This window comes from Maniola hyperantus, chromosome 13, assembly GCF_902806685.2.
Source record: "Maniola hyperantus chromosome 13, iAphHyp1.2, whole genome shotgun sequence".
In the NCBI taxonomy this organism is placed as follows: Eukaryota; Metazoa; Arthropoda; class Insecta; order Lepidoptera; family Nymphalidae; genus Maniola; species Maniola hyperantus.
In genome coordinates this window covers 2,788,359-2,799,442 of record NC_048548.1, presented here as the reverse complement: position 1 = coordinate 2,799,442, position 11,084 = coordinate 2,788,359, and the positions used below count along the sequence as shown (strand labels likewise).

Genomic DNA, 11,084 nt, shown 5'->3' with positions numbered 1-11,084 from the left:
TACCCATAGATAATACCTACAAGATTTTATTTCTTTTCATTCGTTCATGTTTCCTGTCGTCTAGCCTGGTTCACAAATGGAAACTTCCGCTTCTCTGTCATTCTCACGGTCATTCTCTCAAGAGACGCGTTGTGAATCAGTGAATTGTTGTAAAACTAAAATCAGTAATTGTGCCGCCATTTTGATTTCAACAAATAGGTAGCGTGAAAATTAAGTTTTTTCTGTGAGTTTATAGAACAAAAAGCATCAAACTGACTAAAAATGAGTTACGGAAGGCCGCCGCCACGTATAGATGGCATGGTTTCGCTGAAAGTGGATAATCTAACGTACCGTACGACGCCAGAAGATTTGCGTCGCGTTTTCGAGAGGTGTGGTGATGTCGGCGACATATATATCCCACGAGACCGGTATACGCGAGAAAGCAGAGGATTCGCGTTTGTCAGGTATATTCGAGTTTACTTCACATTAATATTCATTTTACTTGATCTTTTTAGGTTAACTTAACCCTGTTTTTGTCGCTTATAGATTCTATGATAGACGAGATGCTGAGGAAGCTTTGGACTCCTTAGATGGGCGCATGTTGGACGGGAGGGAGCTTCGCGTACAAATGGCGCGGTACGGCCGTCCATCTTCGCCATATAGGAGCCGACATGACCGGCGCGGTCGCAGGTGAGACATGTTTGTCGTGACTCGTAGATTTAAGTCATAACAAGGCAATGTTAATCAAATAAGTGTTATACCTTGCCTATGTATCGGTAATCAGCGATCATTAATATCATTAGTGATAGTGAAGAAAACATAGGTAGACTCAGTGTATTATCTTGTAATAAAAAAAACAGCTTATATTATGTATATAAAACTATTAGTCCGTGTTGTATATTTGTCATTAAACTTAAAGCTAACTTAGGATGTGCATATTAGTATGAATTTTGAACGACTAGTATAATGATAATAATATAATTGAACTGCCAAAAAAAACAGTGTAAATGCAGGAAATAAAATTTTACAGGAGGAGCAAAATACTGAATGAAAGCTTCTTAAATTTCTCTGTAATTACACAAATTATGATTTAAATAACAAACTTTGGGCAAAGTTTTAGCACAATTTCAGGCTCTTTTCATGGAAATTAGTTGTATTAAGTGATTGAATTCATCTCTACAAGAGACTGATGTCCATCCAGCTGTGGACATCTATAGGTTGATAATGATGATGATCGAAATCATGAACTTTGCAAATGTCTGTACAGTTTTAGGCTGTTTTACTTAGAAATGAGAGTTCAGATTTGTATTCAGTGGACCTAAAAGTGTATTAAAAAGAAAAAATTGTTTGATCATAAATGTAAATGCACTGTTTTGTTCACCAGCTCCTTAATTTATTTTTGACTATATTTGACATATTTTTGGCATCATCCCAGTTATTCATAATAGCCTCATAAATCAAGCTAATACAAATTGTTACAGTTCTGCGGTAAAGCTGAACGCCTGCATGGTACACGAACCAGAGAAGCCCAATAATAATGTTATGTGTGTTTGATGGTGTCTCTTTTAGCAACTCACGTCGTCGCTCCAGGTCCCGCTCACGCTCGCGCCGGCGCTCGTACTCGCGCAGCCGCTCGCGCACACGCTCCCGCAGCCGCAGCCGCTCCGACTCCAAGAGCTCTCGAGGGAGGTCCCGCAGCCGTAGTCGCAGCCGCTCACGCTCAAGGCATTGAAGTGCTGAGTAAGTGCTGCAAGCTATTTGGATATTTACCCCATTATAAAACCAATCCATGGACTTGTACATTGTATTGTGTATACATTTCGAGAACACAGTTGCCATATGGCAACTGTGTCGACTGTCATGTCAAAAGTATGATTTTAGTCCTTAGTCTTAATTCTTAGGGTACTTATGACACATAGATCAAAATATAATATGGCGAGTGTGTTCTCAATTTATGTATTTTAATACCGATCGGCCCTGGCTATGGCTTTAAACCTCATTCTGAGAAAAAAACTGCATACGAATTCCCAACCAACCCAGTGCATGCTTTGAGCTACATGTTGAAATGTCACTCAGTCAAATTCTTATATGAAAAGATGAAAATAGTTCTCTTATACTTAGCAACTTATAACTTCACCTGCTTCATATTAGCAGGAGCCCTACATCTCAATATTTATATTGAGATGTAGGGCTCCTGCTGCAATATTCAAGAGCAGAAGCTCTTCAATATTCACTTCAAACCATTTTTAACCAGAAATTTACAGACAAGTATTATTAAATACTAGATAAGCCCGCAACTTTGTACGTGTGGATTTAGATTTTTAACCACGGGAACTCTTTGATTTTCCTGGATTTAGCATAGGCTATGACGTACACAGACCATATGGCCATAGGGCCATCCCCGCAATGTAATCCACTTCTGTATCAAATTCATCAATCGGATAAACTGTTGAACCATGAAAAGCTAGCAGACAGGCGGACACACTTTCGCATTTATAATATTAGTATGGATTAGCCAATATTTTTAGTTAAAATTACTTTGACCAAAATTATTTTTTGACTGTTTTTGCAGTAAAATAGTTTTGAAAATACTGCATTTTGACTATCTTATACAATGGAAAAAAAATATTTATCACATTACCGAAAACACACAGTCTTGAATTAATTCTAAAATTAAAGGTTTTCATGGACTGGGCAATAATTTGGGAGTAAACATATGTAAATTAGCAATTATCAAGTGAACATTTTATTCTCATTGGTGATTATACTTTTCACAAACAGGTTGAAGTACCATGGGACGCTGCAGTGCTGCACTTCCTGCCTCAATGAGAGCCCGCAGCCCTGCCTCAAGGTACTAGAACTAAACATTGCACCCATAGATTATTGACATAGTGGCAAACTTGAAACCTAGATATAAGTTTTCAATTTATTGTAATTGATCGTATGATGATCATTTCTGTTTTACTTCATGTATTGCTTTGTAAAACTAATATAACACTGGTACTGATTCTGAGCACAACCTAATTTTAGAGTATTCGCATCCTCTTCTTACTAATGTAATACGAAAAGGACAGACACAGTTTGGCAGTATTAAATTAAATTTTTAGATGGTAAAACCCGTGATTTTAGCGCACAGCCGCGAGCCTATTGTTTAAATTTGTAGCGTGCACTAAAAATTAGAGTCTTGAAATGTAAAGTTCATGTTCTGTCCCTTTTTAGCATTGTTAAAAAGAAAAGGATGCAAATACTCTAAATTTAGTTTAGAGAAAGACAACGGAATCGGTGCCAAATGTCAAAATTTTAATTTAAATTAGAGTTAATTTTTACAGAAATTTAACTTGATCAATGTGGGTACAAGTTTTTTTTTTCAATGTTTAACGTCTGAAAGCAAAAATATGAGATTCAGAAATTGTTTTTAATGTGTGATTAATCTTCACTTAGTACGGCCTTGAGGCCATTAGTTGTTATTTCAGGTTTATATTATAATAATCAGAAGATCATGTTCATTCACCAAATTGGTTAAATTGGGCATAATTAGGACAACCTCAAGGAGTGGTAAATAGTTCTGTAAAAGTCATGACTTGTGTTTTTTTTCTGTTATTTACTACATTGCTACAATGAAATAAGCCCTTCAGAGAACAAATTTTCATTTTGTAATGTAACTTGTAAGTTAAGATATAGATATTAGGAATTGTCTTACTCATAATTTTTTTTATCAATTAATAATTTTTATAATAATAACACTGTAATATTGTAACAATATTAATGAAACTGTTGGTATGCTCAGGGCATTGGAGTATGCGGGGAGCGAAGGCGGTTTGCGGGGAGGGGGGTAATGCGGTTTGCTGACAACTGCTGAATTGCTGTTGTTGCAGAGCATAAGTTATGAGTAAACTTTATATATTTATTGACAAAATAAGATCCACAATTGTGTAGGTATTGACGACTACCCATTTCAATTTAATTTCTTGTAGTATTTATTATTGTCCATGTAAGATGTACATTCCTACAAGAACAAATCATAGTAATTCTCAATCATTCAAGTGCTGATTTCCCCCTTGTGTAAATTTCACAGTACACTAAAATAAGAACTCAACATAGTGGTGATTGTTTCACATAGTGGATTAATATATGGATTTGTTTGGCAGGCCGGTGCTGCCCGCTGGCCTGTTTGCTGTTTGCTGTGGCAGTTTGCTGTGCCGTTGCTGTGATTTGCAGATTCCTGCGTCTAGGTTGCTCGTACTGTACAGGACTCCCTCCCTGCTCAACGAATTACTATAAAGTACAGATCTAATACATTTTCTACCCTTTTGGTTCTTGGAGAAAAGGTTTCAAAAGCGCAATTATAATATTTTGATTTTTAAATATCCAGATTATTTTTGTCGGGTTGAAACCTCTTCTTTAAAATTATTTTACATCAAGAAAGAAGACGTCTGCATACCTAGGACATCAAGCATAGAATATACAATAAATAATATTTAGGTTTAACTCTTTATCTTCTTTAAAATAAATTACAAAAAATAGATTTCCTTCTTTTATTTAATTCGCCTTTCCAAGTTTTCCTTCAAGCATTTTAAAATATTAACATGGCGTGCTTGAAAGATTTTATCAAAATCAGTTCATCCTTCATTGAAAACAAATAAAAAAGTAGTTACAGTGCAAGTACGATCCTAAGCTAAAGATAAACCTCATTTACTAAAGCCTTCGATTTAGCAAATTGATGCTAAGCGAAAAAATACAGGAAATCTGAACTATGCGGCGGCAAAGAATTTCTATCAATTCAATACCCAATTATTGGCTTTTAGGTGTGCCAGCTGGGCACAGAGTGAAAGAATTTCTAAGTACTACCTACTTATGAGTCAAGCAAAAAAAAAATCAAAATGCTCAAGCACAAAATATACGTGCTTGACCATCTCAGAACCTGCTCTACACCTTGGAACCATTGCACAGCAAGCAATGTGCCCCGTGGTCAATCCAAATATAATACTACTCTATGGGTCAATCTTTGCTAAACACGTACCTAGTTTGACAAACATGCCGTCAGTGCCAAACAAGTAGTTTGACAAACGCAGCAAACCAATGGTACACCATTACACCTTCAAGTATGTTTGACAAACACGCCCACGCCTCAATCTTTGTCAAACACGTAGTTTGGACAAACGCATCAAACCTTGACGAACACGTAATATTTGACAAACATGTTTGGCCGTTTACGGGGCACTTTAACAGCAGCTCAGTGATTTTCCACAGAGTAAAGGATTTTAATGAAAGTAAATGTCAACGTAAACGCGTCAAATGTATTTTTGAATTGTCATTTGTCAATTTTTATTTTTTAATTTATTGTCATATGCCAATTCAACGTGTTCGTGGTGTATTTTCCCTTTTTCGTATTAGTTAAATTCACAATTTATTATCCAAAGCTGTAATAATGTCTTCTCCATTCTTTTTAAAAGGAAAAACAAGGCAAGTACATAAAAGGAAAGGTGAAAGAATTAGCAAAAAAACGCCGAAAAAACTAAATGCACCTAACCTCGAAAATGGCCACGAATCCTCCGACAGTGATTTAGATCTCAAAAAGTTTTCTGATGCAGAAGAATCAGAGAGTGATCACGAGACAGCCGAGCAGAAGAAATTGCGACTAGCTAAGAAATATCTTGAGGAAATTGAGAAAGAAGAAGCAAAGCGCGCGGAGCTGAAGGACCTCGACGAAGCTGTAGAAAAACGTTTGCAGAGAGACTATTTAGAGCAAAAAGGCAAATTACGCGTAGAAGTTGCTGACAACTACACCGCGCCAGCCGAAAACGATATCAAGTTAATACGCGCAAAAGAACATCGTCTATCGCTTACATGTGTTTGTATAAGTAGTGATGGTGCATTCGCCTTCACCGGTTGCAAAAGCGGCAGCGTTATTAAATGGAGTCTTCGGGAAAAGAAGAAACTCGGCAGTTTAACATACAAGACACATTCCAAGTACTTAGTAGGAGGTGTTACTTCAATTGCGTTGACAACAGATTTTAAGTATTTAGCAACATCCGACTCATCACCTGACATCCAAATATGGGATCCTCACACATTGAAACATGTGCACACATTCAAAGGCCATAAAGATATTGTTGTAGGTCTTGTATTTAGAAAAACCACACATAGTTTGTATTCAGCGAGTAAAGACAGGTCAGTTAAAAGTTGGTCTTTAGATGAAATGGCTTATGTAGAAACTTTGTTTGGTCATCAGTCACCTATCACATCAATTGATGCATTGACTAGAGAGCGGGCTGTGACAGCAGGTGGTAGAGACACCACAATAAGAGTCTGGAAAATAGTTGAAGAATCACAACTGGTTTTCAATGGACCAGTGGGCAGTGTAGATGAGGTGAAGTTATTAGATGAAGAACACTTTGTGTCTGGTAGTGACAATGGATCAATTTGTTTATGGAGTGTTTTAAAAAAAAAGCCTTTATGCACTGTCACTAAAGCACACGGGTCGGAGAATGATGTACCTCGGTGGATATCAAGCCTCACCACTCTCTTAAACTCAGACATTTTTGCATCTGGGTCATACGATAACCACATAAGGCTATGGAAAATTGCAGATGCATATAGAAATATTACACCTATGTTTAGTATAGAAATCTTTGGTTTTGTAAATAGCATACAGTTTACGAGTGATGGACAGCAATTGTTTGCCGCTATAGGACAGGAACATAAAGCTGGGAGATGGTTTAAGCAGGCCGGAGCTAAAAATGGTTTATTAATTGTAAAGTTACCTGTTAAGTTAAAATGATTGATAAATAAAATACTATTTTACATTTTAATTCTTTTATTTTTCTTTTGTTTTCATAATATCTATTTTCTTATCCATTATATATTATTTTAATGTTTACATTTTAAGTGAATACTCGGGAGATCCATCATTTCATTTGCAAACCGTTATTAACTCTAATAATGTGGCTAATTCTGTTACACAATCTCTAAACTAAACTAAAATGGCACATTTAAATTTGTTGCTATCTCTTTCATAATGTTGCTTGCAGAAAAGGATAGCATAGATTTAGACTTGCTAATTTAGATTAGTTTAGAGATCACTGCAATATAAATTTACTTTTTCTATACTGTGTGAAAAAATAAGTTAATAATAATCATCAAAATGAAGGTACAAACAGTTTATTTCATAGCTTCAAAGATTGAGATAAAGAATTTGAAGGAACCATTTATTTTCTTTAGAAAAAATATAATGTTTAGTTTAAACCAAAAATTAACCTCCAGTATTGATTATGGTGAAAATTCAAATCATTACTTGAGTAAAATATAGTATAATATTATAATGGACAACTCCTTGTGGAATTTCACATTATAGAGAGATAACACTGCTTTTAAATTAAAAGTGTTATCATCCAACAATAGTAGTAGCTCCTCTCAATTGTAAGTATCCTGCAGTAATGTCCATGGGCAGGCTTCGCACTGTAGCAAACTCATCAGCATTACTGTAGTATAGTTTTGAGTGGCGGTCAACATAAGGTGCAGGGAGCCCAGAAATGTCTGAGTATTTCTTTGTTGGCTTAAATGTTGGTGGTGCATTTATTGAATAATCTGCAAAATAAATAAGATGACTTGTAAAGTAACTTTTTACAAAGTAACGGTTCTAGTCATGTCTAACGCTGCGATTTGAAGCAGCGGCGTCCAGTAAACTTGACGGTGTATAGCTATCAGTGAACGAAGTTAAGAATCTCAAAGTGCTCACACAAAACAGCATCATTGGGCCATGGTAAAGTTTTGTCAGTCGCCAGTATTTGCTTTAAAGATCTCCACATACGTTTCTTACAGCCACTTTTAACAATAAACTTATTTTCCACTTTAAAACAATGAACTTTCTCTGATTCCCCAGTCATTGTTAAAGCTATCGTCCTCGTCAGCTGGCCTTTTATTGATTCATTTCATCATTTACAAAGAGAATATAATCACTACGTTTCATTTAAGCAGATATTTTATTATTGTACTCAGTAGGTTTTTTATCTGTGTTTTTTATGTTTACTAGAGGTAAAACGTAGATAACCTATAGGTAAAACTTTGGAAAAAATAATTGGCTTGACTTTTTTTAACTAGTTTTACGGCTCTGGGTTCTAGCCGATTGGCAATAGTGATAACGGTGATAACATACTCTTTGGATTGGCTTGACGTGTACTACGTAGTAGTAGGTACACGTAGTAGTACTTGCAAATTCTTTGGTAGGTAGAAGGTACCTACCTACTTCCAACTCTTAGATGAACTATGTAGGTACACCACCAACACATGACCAACACCAATGTCAGTTTAGTTCGTGTAAGTAAGTACTCTGTGGTTGGTGTGGTGGTAAATTTTTGAAAGGCCTTAAAGGACTGTTATCCAGGGTCGTAAAATAAATTAAAAAAAAAAAAAAAATGTGGTGCATGCACAGATGCTCATTTTTAGGTTATGTTGAACCCAAAACTATTTGAAAACAATTAATATTTTGTGCACTATGGATATCGTTAATGAAATATTAGAAAGAGAACAGAAAAAAGCTGAAAAATATAAGCCAATCACAGTTGAAAAGCATTTAGAATTGGACATTGATATTGGTACATTACTAGTTGCAGACACAAACGATTTGGATGTAAAATCTTTGAGGTGAATCTTTTTGCATTGTATTTAAGTAATCATTAGTGAATGATTGTATTAATTTAGTTTTAATTTAGACACAAAATTAAAAACTACATAAGAATGTGCGCAAATACTCCTTACTTTTACAAGGTATCCATATAAAACTAGTTTTTTTATTATTATTAGATCAGACAGCGAAAGAGATATATACTTACAATCTCTGGCCCGTGACAACACACAGCTACTCCTAAACAAGATCTGGGAGCTCCCCACAGAGAGGATAGATGAAGCCATTGTGGTGAGGCTGCCGGCACCCAAGACTGTGCTTCCAAGATCTAAGCCTGTCCCTAAACCTAAGCCCTTGACTAAATGGCAGGAGTTTGCCAAAGCAAAAGGCATCACTAAAAAGAAGAAGGATAAATTGCAATGGGATGAACAGTTGCAGAAATGGGTGCCGTTATATGGGTAAGACAAAAATCCTAGGCAATCCACATTAATCCTCTAGAGTAGTTATTTAATCTTCATGCATGCAGCATGATTAGCAATAAGTATGTGGTATATACTTACTAATCTTTTCATATCAATTGGAAAATATAAGTATGAATTTTTATGATATGATGTTAAATTCTTCTAGTTTCTTCAAAAGCAGAGTATCTGATAAAATTTTGATACTTACAGTAGGTATGGTAAACCTATTAATTAGTAAAAAATGCATGTAACCATTTCAGATTTAGAAAAACAGCAGCAGAAAGACAGAAGGATTGGTTAATAGAAGTACCGCAAAACATAGACCCAATGACTGACATGTATGAGAAGAAATCCAGTCAGAAGTCAGAGAAGGTGGCAAAGAATGAGTTGCAGCGGCTGAAGAACATTGCGAGAGCAAAGAAAGTGAAGATTCCCAGAGTTGGTCTTCCTGTCACCTCTGATAAAGCTTCTGCTACTCAGGTAAGCCCTTCTCAGTCTGAGAAGAGACTATTTGGTGGCGCCAAGTGCCCTGCACTTAATGATGAGGGATATCTGGGCATCCAATAATAACTTAGTGCACTTTATTACATATAATTATTATGTAAGAGAACAAATTGATTTTAACACACTCGTCTGACAATCACAATGTATAGTTGTTGAGTTGCGAATGTGCGGACCACTGGTCAGTAAGCAGTCACGTTATACGTGAGCCATTGGCATCGCGCGACCTTCTCAATGCGGCCGTATAACTCTGAGGCGGCTGCGGCTATCCTGAACACCATTGTCTTGTGAATCGGTGATGATGATGATGATGATAGTGACAATTTATATTTTCAGTTATCAACAGCAGCTGTAGTAGCAAAAGCCTCAACAGCATCACTCGGGAAATTCCAAGACAAACTGCCAAAAGAGAAGGAAGCCAGAGGCATCGGCATTCATGAACTTATACCCGGCAAAGAGAGGAAGAGGAAAGCTCCCATACCAACTCCTCAGGTGGAGAAGGAAAATAATCTGAACTTAATTGACAGAATCCTAAACAAGAGACCTAAAATTAATTTGGAGAAAGCTGTATCGAAGCATATTCATGAGGAACAAGTGCAGTAAGTATATTTAATCATTGAAATAAAATGAAAGAAATTTCTTTTTCATGTAGGAACCGGTTTAGAAAGGAAATTCTACTGAAAAAAGCCGGTAAGAATTTCAGCAGTTGCACTTTTTAAAAAACAAAAATATGATGATGAGAAAGATGTTTTAGAAATCAAAATTTTTTAGAGCATTTTATTGATTGAATTTGTGATACTTTTGTTCAAATTGGGAATTACCCATAAGATTGCGGTAAAATGACAGTTAATGTAATGATCCCAACCAACTGTGCTAGCTGACTGAAAAAAATATAAATACAGGGGGTAACCAGAATGCTAGCAAAAACTTAGTGTTATTGTTATACTATCAAAACACAATCCAATACCAATTACCATTTTCCTCATTTTATAGTTTGTGATTTATTATTTTTCAAACCCACAATGTATAGCGTGCAAAACTCGGGTCAATGTCCCGCTTACGACGCGGCATTGACTCCGAGTGGCCTACTTATGCAACGTTCGCTGACCTCTAGCATCAGTCAGATGTTTTATTTACAATATATCGTAAACTTTTACAAAATATACGATATTTTTTATTTAGTTTTTTTCTTTGTTATTATATCAGTAATCATCAGTACTATCACCTGTCTTCGTTTTTGCTAGCGTTCTGATTACATCCTGTATAATACTATCAATCCTTATCCTTTGTTTGTTTGTAGGAATTCTGAAGAGAAAAAGAACATGAAACCACCCAAAGGCAAGCGCAAGGCAAAGGGTAGCAACCAATCCAATTTCTCAGCTAAGAAGCCTAAAGCTGGGAAGGGGCAAAGGAATCCGAACAAAAAGACTACGGGAAGAAAACGGAGATAAAAGATTAGTGTTGTATATTTGTACAAGTATGTTACATGTTTTAACATTAAAGCCTTTAGTGTATGCAGT

The 11,084-nt window shown here is 35.9% G+C and overlaps 4 protein-coding genes across 6 annotated transcripts; 3 read left to right on the top strand and 1 right to left on the bottom strand.

The window, feature by feature from the left end:
- The first annotated feature begins 101 nt into the window (after nucleotides 1-101).
- On the top strand, nucleotides 102-4,472 carry SC35 (SR family splicing factor SC35). 3 transcript variants are annotated; one of them, XR_011237495.1, is made up of 5 exons: nucleotides 102-443; nucleotides 526-669; nucleotides 1,570-1,719; nucleotides 2,761-2,830; nucleotides 3,767-4,472. XR_011237495.1 is itself a non-coding variant. In XM_034974645.2 (4 exons), the coding sequence occupies exons 1-3, from the start codon at nucleotides 262-264 to the stop codon at nucleotides 1,709-1,711; spliced, it is 489 nt and encodes a 162-aa protein (XP_034830536.1). In that variant the 5' UTR covers nucleotides 105-261; the 3' UTR covers nucleotides 1,712-1,719; nucleotides 2,761-4,472. The 3 variants fall into 3 exon arrangements, 1 of the variants encoding a protein (XP_034830536.1); XR_004674331.2 differs by having other exon boundaries at nucleotides 105-443; nucleotides 1,549-1,719; XM_034974645.2 differs by having other exon boundaries at nucleotides 105-443; nucleotides 1,549-1,719; nucleotides 2,761-4,472.
- Nucleotides 4,473-5,320: 848 nt separating this feature from the next.
- On the top strand, nucleotides 5,321-6,787 carry U3-55K (U3 small nuclear riboprotein factor 55K). Its single transcript, XM_034974632.2, has one exon. It carries the CDS (start codon nucleotides 5,408-5,410, stop codon nucleotides 6,758-6,760), a length of 1,353 nt encoding a protein of 450 aa, XP_034830523.1. The 5' UTR covers nucleotides 5,321-5,407; the 3' UTR covers nucleotides 6,761-6,787.
- A 12-nt stretch (nucleotides 6,788-6,799) lies between these two features.
- Nucleotides 6,800-7,982, bottom strand: LOC117987612 (INO80 complex subunit C). Its single transcript, XM_034974647.2, has 2 exons — nucleotides 7,718-7,982; nucleotides 6,800-7,566 (listed from the first exon to the last, which is right to left on the bottom strand). Exons 1-2 carry the CDS (start codon nucleotides 7,863-7,865, stop codon nucleotides 7,367-7,369), a joined length of 348 nt encoding a protein of 115 aa, XP_034830538.1. The 5' UTR covers nucleotides 7,866-7,982; the 3' UTR covers nucleotides 6,800-7,366.
- Nucleotides 7,983-8,380: 398 nt separating this feature from the next.
- On the top strand, nucleotides 8,381-11,078 carry LOC117987603 (ribosome biogenesis regulatory protein homolog). Its single transcript, XM_034974637.2, has 5 exons — nucleotides 8,381-8,622; nucleotides 8,782-9,060; nucleotides 9,324-9,543; nucleotides 9,901-10,163; nucleotides 10,865-11,078. Exons 1-5 carry the CDS (start codon nucleotides 8,474-8,476, stop codon nucleotides 11,013-11,015), a joined length of 1,062 nt encoding a protein of 353 aa, XP_034830528.1. The 5' UTR covers nucleotides 8,381-8,473; the 3' UTR covers nucleotides 11,016-11,078.
- Nucleotides 11,079-11,084: the final 6 nt, after the last annotated feature.